Here is an 18,704-nt window from a genome sequence, read left to right on the forward strand (position 1 = left end):
CCTCTCCCATCATGGGCATCCTTGTCTTTTAGGGAAGCACCTTTCCGTGCTGCCCTCAGAGCGGCCCAGCTCCGCCTCCAGGGAGAGTGTGAGGTGTTAGAGTCCTAGTAGTGCGGGGGACCGAGCAGCCCATGGATACAGCTCTAATGTGGACATCCGGGGTAGTTCTGTAGATGTACATACTTTTAGCCATGAATTTAACTTTTTCCCTTCCCTCCCTTCTTTAAAACCTTTCCTCAAACAGAATATATTGCTTTTCTCATTCTCACATGCAGCAAAATAACAGGAAGAGTCAGCATCTGAATAACAGTATTTAAAATATGTAGCAATTACTTTGTTTTAAATACCCAGTTTAAATTTTTTGAGATGAGGTTTAAGGATGTTCTTCCATTCCATTTGGCTCCAAGAAATCTCTGGGTATGAGGTTTCATTCATTCTCTATAAAATTCTCAAACTAGTGTTCTTGACTATTTGTAGATAGCACTTGGAATCACTTCTGCCTTTTGCATCTTTACCCCTGAAGACCTTGCAGCCTGGTCTTCGCCCTCCTGTGTGTTGTCTGTGTGTTCTATGTCCCTTGCTGGCTCCACTACCCACCCAGAGCTCTGAGCTTGAGATCTGGGAGCCCTTTGTACATCCAGTCAGTTTTCAGGCCAGTCTGATTCTCGCCTCTGGAGTAGTATGGCTTATGTCCATGTTTTAAGTGCACCGAGGCGCTCCAGGACATTGTAGCAGACTCACAGCGGCATTGTTGTGGGATGTTTGGGTTTTCAGGGGAAACATCTGTCAGACGTCCTGTGAACTACTAGCTGGGAGTAATCACAGTTTCAACACCTGACCATTTTATTCCTTTCTATGACTTCATCTTTATGGTTCCTGTGATAAAAGGCCAGCATCACACAAAATCACTGTAGAAGAAAGAAGGGTGAATGTGGTCAATGGATTCCAAGTTTGGAAGAGTTGTGTAGGGCCCGGCAGGCCCGAAGGGGTTAGGACACAAGTACTTACTCACCTGTTGACCTAACTACTTGGCTTTGGGGCATTCTTTTGCCCTAGGGGTGCTGTGACTCGAAAATTTGGGAACCTCTGGCTTACATCCTTTTCCAGCTGACTCGCCTGCTCTAGTTCAGCTTTCCCCCATTTCCTTCCTAGTCTAGGCTGATCACAGCCTCCGTGCCTGCCCCTCAGGTCTGTTGTCAGTGTGTGGCCTTCTGATCTAAAGTGAAGATTGAATTAAAGGGTGTTATCCGCACATAACACCCCTTAGTAGCCCTTCCTCACTTAAAAAATCATCTTTAATTAAGCTCATTAGCATGGATTAAAACTCCATAAAGTGGCCCTTGCTTAACTCTACTTTTCTACAGCACCCTCATGGCCCCTTTCTGTGCTTCAGACTCTACACCAACATGGACATCTCATGGCTCCTGGCCACTTACCATCCACCCATAGTTTGGAATGATTTTCCTCTATGTAATTTTACTTGGGAAGTTCTCCCTTTAAGACTTATCTCGGGGGATGCTTCCTTTAACAGAACCACTTTTATTTTCTATCCGGATAACCATATCTGAAGTTCTCCATGTTGTTGCCATTACACCTGTCACACACTGTACAACCAATGGTTTCTGTGTATGCATCTTTCTCCAACCTTGTTGTAAACACTGACCCAGCTTTAATTATTTTGTCTCCTCAGCACCATTGATTTTTTAGAGAGAGTGGGAGGGGCAGAGAGAGAGAGACAGACAGACAGACAGACAGACAGACATTGATGTGAGAAAGACTCATCTATTGGTTGCCTTCTGCACCTGCCCTGCAATCAAGGTATGTGCCCTTGACTGGAATCTGACCTGGGACCCTTCAGCCTGCAGGCCGACACTCTGTCCACTGAGCCAAACTTGTTAGGACTTCATGCTGGTTCCTGTGTCTTTTTACATGTCCCTGTCTTTCTTTGAAAGCTTCCTTTCTGGTACAAAAGGGTGCTCTAGGCTCATCCTATACTTTCTCTACCTCACCCCTGGATTCAGCCATTTCTGCAAGAAGCCCTGCTTTCATTTAGTGGGAAAAATATTTAGACACCAAGATCTGGGCATTCGGTGTGCTTACTGCTATCACTACAGTGTTATTGCTTCTAGGCCCACTCAGGAGACAGAGCTAAGAAATAGTATATATACATTACATGCACACACAAATGTATTTTCTAGATCTATGTGCATGTGTTAAAAACAGTGAGCTCATATTGATAATCTACAATTCCATAAATTTTCTCAATATCCCCTATAAATAAGTCTGTCTACTTTTTAAGTGTAGGTTTGTTGAGATATAATGGTTTAATGGTGTATTCACTGAGTTATGCAACCATATTCAATTCTTTTAACATACAAACTATACTGAAAAATTAATGCAGTAAAAAGTGAGAGTCTTGTATATTTTATTCACCAGGAGTAACCACAGTGAGTCCTTTTATACATATTAAGGTAAATAAATACCACATATTGCCGTAAAAAGATGGTAGTGTGGTTAGCTTCAGCTCTGAAACCCCCTTTAAATATTGCTGCCTAGCAAACCCAAATCATAGGCAAGCCAGAAGGGCGGGGAGATGGGGACTGGGGAAAATAGGATGTACTTATATTGGTTGGGTGCCTCTATTAATTGGTTTGGATGTTCCAGGGGCCTTATCTGTGTACTCAGGTACTATTTTTGTTGTTTTTGCAAGGTTGAGGGGAATGATGTGTTGTGATTAGGATGCCTGAAAGCAGTTAGAGAAGGAATTTCAGTTGCTGGCAATGTTTGCATCACATCTGATGTCACGCTATCTGTAGACATCTGTGTCCAGTCATTCAGCTCTGCTCTCTTCTGAGAACATGTTTAATTACCCACCAATGTGATTCTCTTAACTGATATTCAGTATATTTGGTGAGAAGTTACAGATCAGTCTCCTCAAAATGAACATTTTATTTCCCTTTACTACTGATTGCCTCCTGCTTATCTATAAAAATGTATCTAAATAAATCGGATGATCCGAGTAGGACACAGTTGGTGATGTGCTGGTGTTTGTGGGAAGGAGTTAGTCATCTTTGACATTTATATATAGACTGGCTCCGGTACTAAAAGAAGCGAGCTTTGCAAGCCCAGGGCAGTGTTTGCATTTGGTTATTTTGGAAGGAGATGAGCACAGGGGTTTGCTGTGATGTGAAGGAAGTTGCACAGTCAGGCTTTGAGATGCAGTCCTCAGCAGCTGCGCCTGGGTGTCTCGGAGCTGCTCACTTGTCCATTGCAGGCGTCTGTTTGCAAGTCACCTTCTACCTTGGAATTCACCATAGGCCACCAGCAGTTCATCTTGTTCCAGTATGAACGCTTCTGCAAGGTGTGTGTTTCTGCTCAAGACAATTATTCTAGGTCTTTTAAGTTCTCACAGCCCTTTTTAACTCAGAGACATCGTCTAGGGAGGGCCACTAGATCCCACAAAAACTTGCCTTGGGTGGTCAGATTGTGGGTTTGCAAATTGATGCAGCCACTATGGAAAACACTATGGGGGCTCCTCAGAAAATTAAAAATAGAACTCCTTATGACCCAGCAATTCCACTTCTGGATATTTATGCAAAGAAATCCAAAACACTAATTTGAATAGACAGATGCACCCCTACGTTCATTGCAGCATTATTTACAATAGCTAGGATATGGAAGCAACCTAAGTGCCAGTTGATAGACAGTTGGATGAAGAAGAGGTGGCACATATATACAATGGAATATTACTCAGCCATAAAAAAGAATGAAATCTTACCATTTGTGGCAACATGGATGGGCCTAGAGATTATTATGTTCAGTGACATAAATCAGAGAAAGACAAATACCATATGATTTCACTTAACTGGAATTTAAAGAGCAAAATAAATGAATAAACACAATAGAAACAGACGCATAGATATGGAGGTCAGACTGATGGTTGACAGAGAGGATGAGGGGTAGTGGGACCTGGGTGAAAAAGGTAAAGGGATGAACAAGTACAAATTGGTAGTTACAAAGTAGGATCCTATTTTCTAAACAGCTATGTGTATTTTTTTCTCCAGCTCATTAGATATGTGTGTGTGCATAGCACATACTTTTTATTGTTGTTGTTAAACTGAAAGTAAGTTAGAGACATCATGATAGTTCACCTTAAGATTAAAGGTCCAGGTCATTTGTTTGACGGAATATCCCTGGATTTGAATTTATCTTACTGTTTCATTATGATTAGGTTGAAATGACATATTTTGGCAGAAAGACTATGTAGGTAGTACGTTCTTCTTAGGACATCGTCAGTTAGTCTGTGATTGGCAATGTTAGACAGGTCGCCTGGTCAAGGCAGTGTCTTCCAGAGTTTTCTCTTGCCAGGGCCATGTTCCCCTTGTAATTAGCTCTCCATTGATGATTTGTACGTGAATAAGTTATTGGAATGGTGGCTGCTCTTAGAGCTACTAGTATGTGTCTTTAGGTCCACAAAGGGCTAACATAAGAATTACCTGTACTTTAGGAGAACACCCAATCTTAGTTTCTTGGGCATTTTGTTATCAGAACCAATAATAGGCAGAAATGTGGATGTAAAGAGGCCAAGAATAGTGTTTATGTGAAATCTGGGAGGCAGAGCCTGTGTGTGTGTGTGTGTGTGTGTGTGTGTGTGTGTCTGAGGTCGTGGGAGGGGATCCTATTCCTGTTCTCCTTATGTGCAGGGCAGTGTGTGTGTGTGTGTGTGTGTGTGTGTGTGTGTCTGTCTGTCTCTGAGGTCGTGGGAGGGGACCCTATTCCTAGTTTCCTCATGTGCTGTGAGCCTGCGCCGGGACTGGAGGGCTTAGAGTCGGGGAGAGAGGCCAGTCCTGGGCTTAGTGGCCTAATGAATGTCGAGCTCTTGTCGCTGCTTGCTTGGAGGTGTCGCATTCAGTTGGCCTTTGAGGATGAAAGCTACTACACCTGTCTACATCTGACTATGTAATTAAGAATCTGCAGGGGCGGTTGTTTTCCCCTTGAATTACGCTCAGATTTGCTTCTGACAAAGCTTCTCTTTTCCAGTGGGTGAGTTTGTGAGTGACGTTCTGCTGGTTCCAGAGAAGTGCCAGTTTTTCCACAAGGAGCGGATGGATGTGTGCGAGAACCACCAGCACTGGCACACTCTGGTCAAAGAGGTAAAGGGCGGATGGCAAAGCCACCCCGGTTTCAAATCAATTTCCTTTTTTTTCCTTTTCTCCCTTCAAAGTTTGCAATGACTTGCACCTTCTAAAATAAAAATATTGGGGAGCAGAATTGGTATTTTTACAGGGGAGTTCGGTGCTAACAATCCAGACCCTAAAGTTAAGGATATTTTAAAAACGATGTGAAGCAAGGATGCGCTCAGCAGGGCTCCCGAGAAGGCCCTCTGAACCCTAAGGCCTGAGGATGGAAATGGCCAATTATGGAAGGGCTGTGTCTGCTCACGTGCTGACAGGATTGGATGTCACTTCCTTCTTCTAGTCGAGAAACCCCTTTCGTGGCTTGTCTTCTGTAGTTAAGTTGGTTCTCCCGTTGCTTGTTTTCCTCTGGTCAGATTCTGAAGGAGTGCCCTCCCTCCCCAGGGACGAGTGTAAATTCACGTGGACGACCTCTATCTGCTTGGCAATTACCAGAAAAAACTCCCTTTCCTTCTTTTTTTCCAACTTCGGGCTGTCATTGTTTATGGTCCAGATGTTTCCCTAGTACAAGTGAAGCAAAATGTGTCATACTACCATCACACTTTTTGACAGAAAATCTCTTGGCCATGAGAGGCAGCATTACAGAGCGATTTGGTGGGGTCTCTTTAGGCTAAAGCTCGGGTCGGGTGTGTTCTGACGTCGGCCCTCGGGTCTCTTTCAGGCCTGTCTGACCCAGGGGATGACCTTGTACAGCTACGGCATGCTGCTGCCCTGCGGGGTCGACCAGTTCCACGGCACCGAGTACGTGTGCTGCCCTCAGACCAAGGCCATGGAGTTGGCTGTGTCAAAGGAAGAGGAGGACGAGGAGGACGAGGACGGAGAGGAAGAGGAGGAGGAAGACTATGATGTTTATAAAAGGTGAACTCTTGTCCTGAGCCTGGGAATTGTTTTGCCGGCGGCTGGGGGCTGCTGGGTGAAGGGGGCGTTGCCTTGGTCCTGCTGAGCTGAGCCAGCCTGCATTTCATGGCAGCTGGAGCCGGTCACGGGAGTGCTGGAGGCTGCCAGCCTTACGTTACGCTGGGCCGCCCTGCTTTCCACAGGTCCACGTGGTCCCTGTTCACTGGCTCTTCCCTTTTGCTGGCGGAGCCAGGCCAGGGCCTAGTTCAGGGCACGCTGAGCTTATTTCCTGTCTCTGTTTGTGTTTCAGAACAGGGAGCAGACTCATTGTTGTGCTGTGCGTAGGAACTGGCATTAACCTTCCTCTTTTGCTGTGACCCTTAGTGAATTTCCTACCGAAGCAGATTTGGAAGACTTCACCGAGGCAGCCGCGGATGAGGATGGTGAGGACGAGGAAGAGGAGGAGGAAGTGGTGGAAGACCGAGACTACTACTATGACACCTTTAAAGGGGACGACTACAATGAAGAGTCCCCGACGGCGCCCAGCAGCAACGGGGCCGTCCCAGCAAAGGAAATGGCTCACGATGTGAAAGGTAAGGCCATGGAGCAGAGGCAATGACATCCGTACGGGAACTGCTTACTTAGAATTGTGTGCTGCATTCACCACCGGTGAGTTACAGGAGAGGCGGGCTTCTGTGCGCGGAAGGAGGCCAGCTCCTCGGGGTGCCGGTGGTGCCAGCTTCGTGGCGGCTGGGCCGCGCCAGGGCCTGCCGTGGACACACCCAGGGAGAGTGCAGAATGAATCAGAGAACTGTTCTCTGCAAGGACCTAACTGGAGAATAGGAGACAACATGGTCTCTCCTGAGGGGCGCCCCCTCCCCCTTACTGCTAAAGCCCGGACCCTGTGGAATGGAAATCCCTTCCTTAGTTCTCCTCTTTGTGAGTGCGTTCCAGTGGGTCGGCCGCCCTGTTTGCCATTGGAAAGCCGTTTGCAACGGGGAGGGTGGAATTGAATGAGCTACTGGGAAGGGATTGGGACCAGCAGTGTTTTCATCTTGCCAGTTTTAAAAAAAAACGTGGTGATGGCTCTAGAGCCATTCCCACACAATCTCCTGGATCTGAAACCAGTGAAGATCTGAAGAATTATTTAGGACCCAACTAGGGGAAATGATTTAATGAGCCTAGAAATTGATTCACCTTGGAGACCACACAAGTGTGCACTCGTCCTTTTTAGATGCTTGAGTAGTGCTTCCACTATCTCCACGCACAGAGCCCGTCCCCCTGCGTTCCCTGCAGGCCGTGACCCATCACGATAGGCAAACCAGGCAGATACCTCCACCGACCAGCTCAGCAGGGGGGGCTCACGGAGCTATGATGTAGGAAATTCCTCTCTGCCAACCTGTGCATGTAGATTCTAGCCTCAAGTCAGCACAGAACACTTTCAGTTCCACAGTGTATTGCCTTCGAGTGGAAACGACCGGCTTGAGCTGGTGAGCCCGTTAGCCGGGCGCTGAGGGTCCGTCCAGCCCGAGCCTCCTCATGTTGAGTGTCCCGGGCCTCCCTCGCCCGGCCCGGCCCTGCGCGCTGTCGGTTGCGACCGTCTGCAGCTGCCACCTGTGTCCCGCTGACATGTGACCGTTTTCACACAGCTGTCTGCTCCCAGGAGGCGATGACGGGGCCCTGCCGGGCCGTGATGCCCCGTTGGTACTTCGACCTCTCCAAGGGAAAGTGCGTGCGCTTTATATATGGCGGCTGCGGAGGCAACAGGAACAATTTTGAGTCTGAGGATTATTGTATGGCTGTGTGTAAAGCGATGAGTAAGTCCGCCACGCTGGCTCTGCAGCAGGCTGTCCTGTCCAGCGTTTTGTCTTTCCCGGCCGTCCACGTGACTGCATCTGTTAGTGCTCCCCGCCCTCGGGTGTTCGCTGTTGGTCGTGTTTCCCTCATCTTGTGCTTTCCAGATCTGGGCTTGCTTTCCTGCGGGCAGCTGTAAGCTCAGTTCTCCGTGTCCTGTGCTCACCGTGGTTGCTGGTGGTGGTGGTGGTGATGGTGGTGGTGGCGGCGGCGATGATGGTGTGTTCCCTCCCTGGCACTGCGGGAGCGCCCAGGCCTTGCTCTTTCTCAGCCCTCTGTTACCCCGGGCGCTGTGTGTTGGCTCGGAAGACAGCCTTGCCCTGGTTGTCTCTAGTTGAAAGGCACCAAAGGGTATAAGCAGGGCGGCCAGGAATTCTGCATATGATCGCTCCAGGCTTTGCCTCTCATCCTTGACTTTGAACTACCCTGTCACCGACCCTGTGTTGCCTACTCTCTGAAGCAGTGACGGTGGGGATGCTTGGGAGTCCAGAAAATTGAGCCGCCTCGCTTTATGTCTCTAGGGAGAGAGCTTTGCAGCCAGGAGGTGGTAACTCTTTCTCTGTATTCGGCAGCCCTGGGTCATGCAGAGATTTGGGGGGAGAGAAGGAACTTTAGTTTATGTGTCCTTAGCTCCCAAGGAACCTCCATGGCTCAGTTGGGTTGGGTTTACTAAGGTAGGAAAAGTTTTCGTTTTCTCCATGGTTGCCCCTTTTCCTCTTTTAAGACCCCCTTTCTCTTACTTTGCAGTGCTAGCCCTGTGTTTGGAAAATCCTCAGGCCAAGTTCCTATTCTGGGTTTCGTTAGAATGAAGATTCCTGGTATTTGGCTGTAGCTTCTAATGGTTGTCATTCAGATGCCTTCATGGTCCCTCTTCCCCTCGCCCCCCTCACCCCCCTCACCAAAAGATGTCTGAAATCTTAATATAATATGGGATACTTTTAGCACTTCCGCTCCAGCTGCTGCTCTGTGGAAAGGCTGTTTTTATTTCATACACTTGAAAAGGTGAAAAAAATATGAATCCTTAGGGAACTTCGGCAGAAAGATTTTTATTCAAGAAAAATGTAGAGATAGAAATGGATATTTTCAGCTCTGTGGAACTACTTCAAATAAGAGGCAACAAAAACATTGCTTTGGGTTGAAGCCTGAGGAATCGGGGTTCGGATGAGATTTTACTGAATATGCAGATGGTGGTCTTTTCCCAAAGGATCAGAGAGATAGTGCCTTAAGACACGATGGAATTTTGGCAGCTCTTCAGAGCATTAACGAAGTCTGTCAAATGGTGGTTTCCGGTTACGTATGTAAGGGAGACTTGCCAAGGGGCTGCATGTGTTCATGGGCTTTTGGGGCCCCTGGCTGGAGTGCTTGGGTGGCCCAGAAGCATTGCTTTCCCATGGTCAAGGTTGTGTCCCTCCTCAAAGGGGATTGAGATGGGCCAATGAGCTGGTGGTTTTCACATGGACAGAGGGCGTGGTGCTGGGTGGGAGCCCACCGTGTCTGCAGAGCCAAACCTCTCGGCCCGCTGCCCCCTTTCCCTTTAGTTTCCAGAGGGTGGAGGCAGCTTACGCTTGGTATTACCTTCCTCCAGCCCAGTGATGTGAACAAAGCTCTTCTCTAACACACAGACCTTTAAGCTGCAGGCCTGCGCCCCAGTGGCGACGTGCTCGGTGGCACGGACAGACTTCAGGGCTTTGAAATTCTCCCAGCTGAACTTTTGCATATCCTGGGGAATGTGGTCTGTGAAGCCATATATTAGTTAACTTAGTTCATTTGAAAATTGGCTGTTGTAGCTTTTAGGTTTAGTAACTAAAATGAAGGAAATAGAAGATGCGCTGATGGAAGACTGGAGCAGCTGATGCATTTGTAGTTACATTGGTCAGTTGTACATTTGTTTTCAAGTTCTGCTGAACCTACGCAGTTCTGGAAGTTAGGTCGATTTGTTTGAATTAAAGGTTGTTGAATTGGGCTTTTACTACCCTCTCGGCTCTAACACGATGTCATGATGCAGCAGGTTGTGCAGCAGGTTGCGTGTCGGTCCTGTGTCAGTCCTCCCTGGCCGGGGACGTGTCGGGAATTGGGCGAGGAAGTTGCCATGAGTATTCCTGAGAGGTTGGCTAGGGAACCTGTCCTCCCAGTCCTTCCCTTAGGAGAGGAAGCTCCCTGGTGCAGCATTGCCTCGCCGGGCCAGTAGGAAGCTGCTGGACTGGCAGGGAGGGGTGGTTATGCTAACGGGTCTGCCTTGGGGTGGTGGCCTGTTGGGGCCAATGAATGTCCTGGGTGTCTTCATAGTGGGCAGTCCTTGTTGAATAGCAACTCTGTCTTGTCACATACAGCAACTTAGCTTTACCTGGCATCTCTGCTATTGGGGGTTCAATGCTGTTGAACACTGAGACGCTAGAGCGGATGGGCTTTCCCAGTATGCAAAGAACATTCAGCTGAGTTAGTTCCCCAGAGTAGGTTCTCACCTAAAATAGCAAGAAGAAAGGAGCCCTGAGCCCTCAAGTTCCCTTCAAAATAGAGAGTGTGGAAGCACTCAGCTGGTCTGACTTCAGCCCTCATCTCTGGTCAGATGCCATCGGTGACAGCAGTAAGGCAGTTACTTTTTAGGGTTTAAGATTTCAAGAACCGAGGGGCAGTTAGAAGAAGCGATTTCCTTTGCTGCCCCTGAAGTCCTCAGTGAATGCCTGGCTGGCACCATGGTTGCCAGGGTACCTGGATTGGCCTGGTGGGTGAATCTCGTATAAGGCAGGTAGACCAGCGCAGCCTAACCACCGGGTCCTGACAGACAGGAGCTTGGCAGACAGGAGCGCCCCGTCCTTGGAGCGCAGTACCAGGCAGACAGGAGCGCCCCATCCTTGGAGCGCAGTACCAGGCAGACAGGAGCGCCCCATCCTTGGAGCGCAGTACCAGGCAGACAGGAGCGCCCCATCCTTGGAGCGCAGTACCAGGCAGACAAGCCCGCTCTGTGCTCCTGAGCTCGGTGTCCTCCCGGAGCGCAGTGCTGTCTGGTTCAGGGGACCTCGCCCCCCAAAGAGACCGCCCTCTGTCATTCTGTTCCAGTTCCCCCAACTCCTCTGCCGACCAGCGATGTGGACGTGTATTTCGAGACCTCTGCGGATGATAACGAGCACGCCCGCTTCCAGAAGGCTAAGGAGCAGCTAGAAATTCGGCACCGCAACCGGATGGACAGGGTAAACTGCAGCCTCCCGTATCCGCATGGCGGCGGGCATTGGGGACATGGTTCTCATGGTTGAAGAAAAGGGACACCATCTCCCTAGACTGTCACGCTAACATGTCGCCTAGGAGAGGTGAGGTGTGCGAGTATCAGGGGACCTTCTCAGTGGGACTAGGCCTCCCCCCTCCCCAGCTCCACCGCAGCATAATTCCCTCGGCGCGCTGCGTTTCACACTCGGTGGCGAGCACGTACGCTGTTATGTTCTCATTAGTATTAGTATCATTTTTTGCCATTAACTAGCTTAAAAAATGTATTTTAAAGAAGGGAACTTCGTGCCATGGTTGTAAAGAGCTAGTGTCATTTGCCGTAAGAGAAAGGTAAGTGTGAAAATGTGTTACACGAGAGCAAGACACTAGCTAGTGTTGCCTGTTGAAGGTGCTGAGTCTTGGCATGTTTTCTTTTCCCTGAAAGGGTTGTGTTAGAGCAACGTGAGCCCCATAGTGGGGCTTTCTCCCAGACGCACTCAGGGATGGAGAGAAAATCAGAGGGAGTCCTTGCTAGGTCTCAGTGACCACCTGAAATCCCACACATCACCTGAGCTGGGCTTACACTTTGGGAGAAATGGTCGTTATTCTGTTTTATCCACAACAGTTCTGAGAAAGGGGTATTAACCACTTCCTGCTCTCTCCTTTTGGTGAGGAGACTAAGGCACAGAGACTTTTTAAAAAATATATTTTTATTGATTTTAGAGAGGAAGGGAGAGGGAGAAAGAAACAGAAACATCAATGATGAGAGAGAATCATTGACCGGCTGCCTCCTGTACGCCCCCTACTGGGGATCGATCCTGCAACCCGGGCATGTGCCCTTGACTGGAATTGAACCCAGGACCCTTCAATGCTCTGTCCACTGAGCCAAACCAGCTAGGGCGACACAGAGACTTTTAAATATCGTGCCCAAGGAGATAGAACAAAGAGCTGTGGGATTGAGGGACCCTGAGGCAGAGCCTCAGAGGCAGTGCTCTGGGAACAAGTTAAACCGCCCTGAGCTCACGAGGGATCCCACGTGCGATTTCCTTATGCAGAGTGTCCTGTGTGAGATGCGGGGGATTGTTCTAGAGACTACTCCCTGGTTAGAGAACTCTGCCTGTCGTTCTAGGTAAAGAAGGAATGGGAAGAGGCCGAGCTTCAAGCGAAGAACCTCCCTAAAGCAGAGAGGCAGACGCTGATCCAGGTGAGACATGTTTTCCAGGGTGGGGCTTCCAGCCTGGCCCGCAGATGCAGTCAGCACCAACTCCCCGGAAGTTAGGGCTGCACAGCTCCGTTCAGTCGGGAGCTTATGTTACCAGGAAGTTCTAACCTCCCAACTGGTGTTCTCTAGAATAGCTCGCCTGTGGCAGAAGGAAAACAAACCCCCAGCCAGAGCACACCTCATTCACGCCAGGAAGCAACCTTATCCGCTGCGCTTGTTCATTCTGCTCTCCTGGCTCAAGTCCTCGGTCATCTTCCTTCTTGGGCTGCGACTTGCCTTTCAGCAGCACTGAATTCTTGCTTTTACAGACTTGTTGAAAAGTCGAAAGGCAGAGAAGAAATAACTCTGTGAGAATGTCACCTTAGAATCACAGCAGCAACTGCCTCCTCCTTGCGTAGAAGAGATTGTTGATAGGAATTAGGGATACAGGTGTGGGTCTCGTGACACTTAAACATTTTAAATCCGTTGGTGTGTGTTTAGTAGAAATCTCTCTTCATGACCCTTCCTCAGAACACCTAGAAACTCCAGTCGTGTTCGTTTCTGCACAGCCAGTGCATCCGTGCAGGGACGTGAACCCCGCAGCCTTAGCCAGGCCTTGGGATGTGGCCGGAACTCAGCTCGCTGCCTGCCCCCCGGGATTGCAGTGGGAATGACTCAGAGGAACCCGCCATGCACTGGGACGTGCTTTGCAGCACATCTCCTGTTAGGCCGCGGTTTGGGGATGAGGAAGTGGGCGCCTGGCCACCGTGTGGGAAGTTAGCATTTCTTGCCTTGCAGTGCACGTGCAGAGGCCGGCGGTGCCCAGGAAGTCTGAGGAGCCCTGGCACTCGCTTTACCACGCTGTCACTAGGCAAGGAAGGATTGTTCTACAGAGCAGATGAAGGCAGCGGCTCCTCATCACGTCATTTCATTAACATCGTTTTATGATGTTTCTGAGATGCTGTAGCAAGTTAAGCCTCATTTTTATTTATTTATTTATTTTTAAACATATTTTTATTGATTTCAGAGAGGAAAAGAGAGGGAGAGCGAGAAACATCAATGATGGGAAAGAATCGTTGATTGGCTGCCTCCTGCACGCCCCACCATGGGGATCGAGCCTGCAACCCAGGCATGTGCCCTGACTGGGAATCGAACTGTGACCTCCTGGTTCATAGGTCGATGCTCAACCGCTAAACCACACCGGCCGGGCTTAACCCTTGTTTGTATCAGTTAGCCTTTGGCAAAATTGGTTGCGTTACATGTCATTTTGCTTCAAGTCAGAGAAGCTGGTGCTGACAAGTGAGGACTTACTGTATACAGTGCTTAGATCTGAACCTGCTCCACTCTGTGGACCCGCTGCGGCTCACACACGTCCTGGGCAGGGAGAAGCCAGTGTTGGGCTCTTAGTGTCTGCCTAGACTTCCTCTGCCTGCCATGAATTACATGTTGTCTGCTTTCTGGGCGTAGCACTTCCAGGCGATGGTGAAAGCTTTAGAGAAAGAAGCCGCCAGCGAGAAGCAGCAGCTGGTGGAGACCCACCTGGCCCGGGTGGAAGCTATGCTGAACGACCGCCGCCGCGTGGCGCTCGAGAACTACCTGGCTGCCTTGCAGGCCGACCCGCCGCGGGTGAGTGGCAGGCAGCAGGTCCCTGGTGACGCGTGCCCCAGTGTGGCCTGCCCCCGGGAGTGTTTCTGTGGAACCATCGTGACACGGGTCCATCAAATGACGTGTTTATGACAAGCTCTGGCAAGGCTGGAAGTGAGGAAAGAAGAGGGAGGGAAGGGAATTACGTTGCAGTATCTGCTTACAGTGGCTTAGCATGGCACTGCCTGTGTGTGCACCTGTGGCTCCGGGTGTGACCCAGAGAAAGCACAGCCTCAGCACTTGGTTGGTAGTTATCCGGTTACCAAGTTGTTAACAGCCTCACTTTCAAAGAATAAAAACACCTTCCACGGACAAAGGCTTTGAACCAGTTCTACCTTAAATGAAATTGTGAAGAAAGGGGTAAAGTAGTTTATATAGAAACCCTTTTGTGCTGATAGTCTCAGACTTTTTTTAAGAATATATTTTTATTGATTTCAAAGAGAAAGGGAGAGGGAGAGAGAGAGAGAGAAACATCAATGATGAGAATCATTGATCGGCTGCCTCCTACAGGCCCCAAACTGGGGATCAAGCCCGCAACCCAGGTATGTGCCCTGACTGGGAATCAAACCACAACCTCCTGGTTCATGGTGCTCTATCCACTGAGCCACACCGGCCGGACAGTGTCAGGCTTTTTTTATCCCTAACTCTGTCTACCCTGTCTTGCTCTGGGGGGTGGACAGTATTGGAAAGGAGGATATTTGTAGCCTTCTAAGGAAGCAAGTACAGTCATTTCTGGGTGACACAAGGACTGCCTGTTTTGTAATGAAGGTGTCAGAGGCTGAGCCCACAAAAAAGTACCCATTGGAGGAGGACAGTGGGCTAGAGATTATGGAAAATACTGTTTGTGAAGGCTTATACAACTTGGGAACCTAGTTTTGGGTACTTAGAAAGGTGGCGTCTTGTTACTAAAAGCTAAAAGCGTTGGAAAGGAGAGCTTTCATTCTTGTGCTTCACTGAGCTTTACATTCTTAAGGGAATTTTTAAAGCCTTGTTTTTCTGTCTATTTTCAATGCCCTCGTCTCTGGAGATTGAAACAACTGTTCTGTTTTGCAGCCTCATCGCATTCTCCAGGCCTTGCGGCGGTATGTCCGCGCTGAGAACAAAGATCGCCTGCACACCATCCGTCACTACCAGCATGTGTTGGCTGTGGACCCAGAAAAGGCGGCCCAGATGAAATCCCAGGTGCACCAGGCAGAGTCAGAGTTGCTCTGGGAGCGTTTCTGGTGGGGGGCGCTGCTGTGGTTGACGGTCGGTCAGCACTGATGCTTGCTATCAGTCCTTAGAAAGCGTCTCTCATTTCCAGAGACATTAGGTACAAGAGTTGGTTTAAGAATAGTTTATTGATTTTTAGCGAGAGGAAGGGAAAGGGGAAGAGAGAGGAACATCAATGTGAGAATGCAACATTGATCAGCTGCCTCCTGCACACCCCCTACTGGGGTTCGAGCCTGCAACCCAGGCATGTGCCCAGACCGGGAATCAAACTGGCAATATTAAGTACTTTCTACTTAAAGGTTCCAAGGTTCAGCACAGACACCGGTGTGCAGCCTTCCCCCCACAGTGCAGCTGTCCTCATGGGTGTGGGCCTTCCTGCCTCAGACAGCTCCTCAGTTCATGTGAAGAAGTGGAACGATGCCGGCACATGCTCAGACGGGGTGGGCCACGTTTCCTTTCCAGGCATTTTCTCTCTGAGGCATTCCCTCTCTCCTATCAGGCTGCTTGATTGAAAGAATGGCAGATATAAAATTAAATTGCTCCATCCTGGCTTTTAACGGTCAGAGAGAGATCCGTCTACAATAAAAGCATCTTGCCAGTTAACTCTTCCAGCCCACCCACCCCCATTTTGACCCTTCATGTTAATGGATGGTAGCCCACATAATTAATCCATGGGCTTAGCGCGCCCTCTGTAGGAAGATCTTGGTAACTGCAAGTGTAGCCAGGCAGGAGTAACCTCAAACAGCTTGTGTGAGCTGCAGCGGCTCTCGCTGTGTCATGGGGGCGGCAGTTACCCCAAATCACCTTTCTTTCCCACCAGAAGCTTTAAAAGTAAGTGACCAGTTGTAATGGCAACCTTGGAAATTTGCATTCAGAAGGGTAGTGGGCTGTGGAAGACGGATAGGTGGTAGATAAATCTTATTTGATGCCCTTAAAATCAGGTTTGTATATACCTTAGCATAAGTTTTTGAAAGAATAGCTAATTTAGTTAAATAGGAATAAACTAGTTATCACCATGAAAATCATTTTAAGCAGTTACTTCACAAAGCAGTGTCTGTGACTGGTTCTCTCTCCCCGTAAATCTACTTTTTAGCCAGTGATTTCCTTCCCCCTTTTTTTTTTTTTTTTTTTTTTTTTTGGTGAGGGATTACGAATTTATTCAATCATCGGCACATCAGGTGGCTGAACCTGGATGTCTTCAGCCTTCCTTCTCTTTTTTATCCCATCTACTCTGACCAGCGGTAGAAATTGGCCAACTCTTTCCTGGTTTCACTCAGAAAAACCTTACTGAGTACCTGGTATTGTGCGAATTAGGGTTCTTTGTAACTCGTTCAGTACAGTGAGTTATATGAAAGGCAAGTCAGCAGCTGGCTAGTGAGGATTCTTAATTTTCTTTAACTTGAAGGACGCTGGTCAGTTCTCAGATCGCTGAGGGGTGTTGCACAGTCTGCACAATTCTTCACTTCAGTGGTCAGTACGTGCGTGGGGATTAGTGCATTCCCTCTGCCAGCTGCTCTGCTGGGCACTGTGGAGGCCTGGCCTTGCAGCTGGTCTTGCGGAGTGTGTGTGGCTGTCCCTGCGGGAGTGTGTGTGGCTAGTCCTCCTCCCCGGCTGTGTTGCTGACAGGCCTCTCACGTACTGTCCTTCCAGGTGATGACGCATCTCCATGTGATTGAAGAAAGGAGGAACCAGAGCCTCTCTCTGCTCTACAAAGTACCCTATGTAGCCCAGGAAATCCAAGAGGAGATTGGTGGGTGCTGACTGTGTTTGTATCAGTCAGGTGGGGTCTTGGGAAGGCTTGCGAGTGATGGCCGAGAGAGATTGGAGAACTAGGCCGCGGGAAGCCATGCGGCTGGGTGTTAGCACCCGGGGGTTCAGAAGTCTGGAATTCACGTGTCCAGGTCAAGGACTGGCTGTGAGCCACCGAGCCCTGAGTTTCATTGACCTTCACTCTGTTACCGGAAGAAAACTTTAGGGTGTAAAATTGCAAGGGCCTGGGGGAGTCTCCTGTTACCTTTCCCCCTGTGCTGATGTATTTCAAGGCACCTGTTTTACACACGTCCTCGCTTCTCTCCCTCTCGGTCTGTACCTTCTCTGTCAGTGAACATTTATTATCTGCCCTGTGTCACAGTGTAAGCGGTGCACAAGCGACGGTATCTCCTGGAGCTCAGCGTAGGAGAGACAGACAGGAAAACAGTTATCAGCAGGTGGTGTGAGCTCTGGGGGGCGGGGGGGTAAGCTCGGGTAGTGGTGGTGAGTGGCTGGGTGGTGAGGGAGGCTGTCTCAGGGCCAGTAACCCGAGACCCCGGGGGCAGAGAACATCTCTACCGCAGGCAGCACTCCAGCAAAGGCCTGGCGTGTAAACCAAGCGGCAGGCACATTGGAGGAGAGCAGGGCGAAGCGCGGCCAAAGAAGGAGGCAGAGGCCAATTTGTTAAGAGATTTTTAGCAGAATCTAGGCGTTTGGATTTTAGTTCAGGATAATAGAAAGCCATTAGAGGCTTTTAAACTAGTGAGTGACTAGGTCTGGATTATGCTTTTAAAAGAACGTGAATTTTTAAAAAAAATTACTTAGATGCCGTGTGGAGAGCTGATTAAAATTGGAGCCCACCGGGAAGAGGTTGTAAAAGTCCGGGCGAGAGCTGGTGGTTGTGTGCGCTCGGGTGGTGATGGAGGAGAGTTGTTGGGGGTCTCAGGGTACGGTTCAGAAGGAGGTGGACGGGCCATGCAGTGGGTCGGATCGGGGTTGAGGGGAAGAAAAGCATCAAGATGATGCTCAGGTCTTCATTGCGAGCAGTGAGTGGGTGGCGGTGCCAGAGTTTACTGAGGCAGAGCGGTGTCTACACTCGTTTTAAATAGAAGTTGCTGTTGGACGTGGAGTGGGCGTGTCACGTAGGCCAGTAGCCTGATGAGCCAGGGCTCAGGCGTCAGTTAAGGTACAGATTAGGGAGCCATGTTGTGTGGGTGGAGTTTAAGCCTGTGCCTTAGATGAAATTACTAGAGAAGAGGGGTGCCCAGGATGGAGCCCGGGCCCCCAGTGCTGGGGTTCTGCAACACCCCAGAATCAGAAGGCGTGTCAGGCCGTCGGTGACAGTTGTGAGCTGGTGAGCTGCTCCTCGAGGCAGGTCTCTCGAGCTGTAATCACATGAACCCGTCCTGTTCAGACTCCGGTCCTTGCCTAGAACCTAGAGCCTCTGAAAACCTGGCTCCCTGCCGTGTCTGTCTTTGTCAGATGAGCTGCTTCAAGAACAGCGTGCAGACATGGACCAGTTCACGTCCTCTATCTCAGAGACCCCTGTGGACGTCCGGGTGAGCTCTGAAGAAAGTGATGAGATCCCACCATTCCGCCCCTTCCATCCCTTTCCGTCCTTACCTGAGAATGAAGGTGTGTATGATTGACAGTGCGACTTCTTGGCGGTGGGGGTAGGGGGGGTGGGGGTAGGGGGGGGTGGGGGGGGGCAGGAAGGGAGAAGACTACAGTTAGAAAATTGAAGTCAGATTTTTGGACCTGGATTGTATTGGTGAGGCTGTGTTCCTAGTGAAAGTTGAGCAGGGCAAGGGAGA

At 49.4% G+C, this 18,704-nt stretch overlaps 1 protein-coding gene across 4 annotated transcripts in view; it reads left to right on the forward strand.

The window, feature by feature from the left end:
• Positions 1-18,704, forward strand: part of APLP2 (amyloid beta precursor like protein 2) — a 55,100-nt gene that overhangs the window by 28,259 nt on the left and 8,137 nt on the right. For 2 of the 4 annotated variants that reach the window (XM_081113775.1, XM_081113778.1), the window contains exons 4-13: positions 5,041-5,153; positions 5,857-6,053; positions 6,417-6,625; positions 7,682-7,849; positions 10,944-11,074; positions 12,214-12,288; positions 13,753-13,911; positions 14,983-15,111; positions 16,792-16,891; positions 18,373-18,525. In XM_081113775.1, coding sequence (XP_080969901.1) covers positions 5,041-5,153; positions 5,857-6,053; positions 6,417-6,625; positions 7,682-7,849; positions 10,944-11,074; positions 12,214-12,288; positions 13,753-13,911; positions 14,983-15,111; positions 16,792-16,891; positions 18,373-18,525 — 1,434 coding nt within the window. The remainder of the gene's footprint in view (positions 1-5,040; positions 5,154-5,856; positions 6,054-6,416; positions 6,626-7,681; positions 7,850-10,943; positions 11,075-12,213; positions 12,289-13,752; positions 13,912-14,982; positions 15,112-16,791; positions 16,892-18,372; positions 18,526-18,704) is intronic. The other 2 variants (XM_081113776.1, XM_081113777.1) reach the window with 1 other exon arrangement.

Source organism: Myotis nattereri (genome assembly GCF_964212035.1).
Source record: "Myotis nattereri genome assembly, chromosome: 19".
NCBI lineage: Eukaryota > Metazoa > Chordata > Mammalia > Chiroptera > Vespertilionidae > Myotis > Myotis nattereri.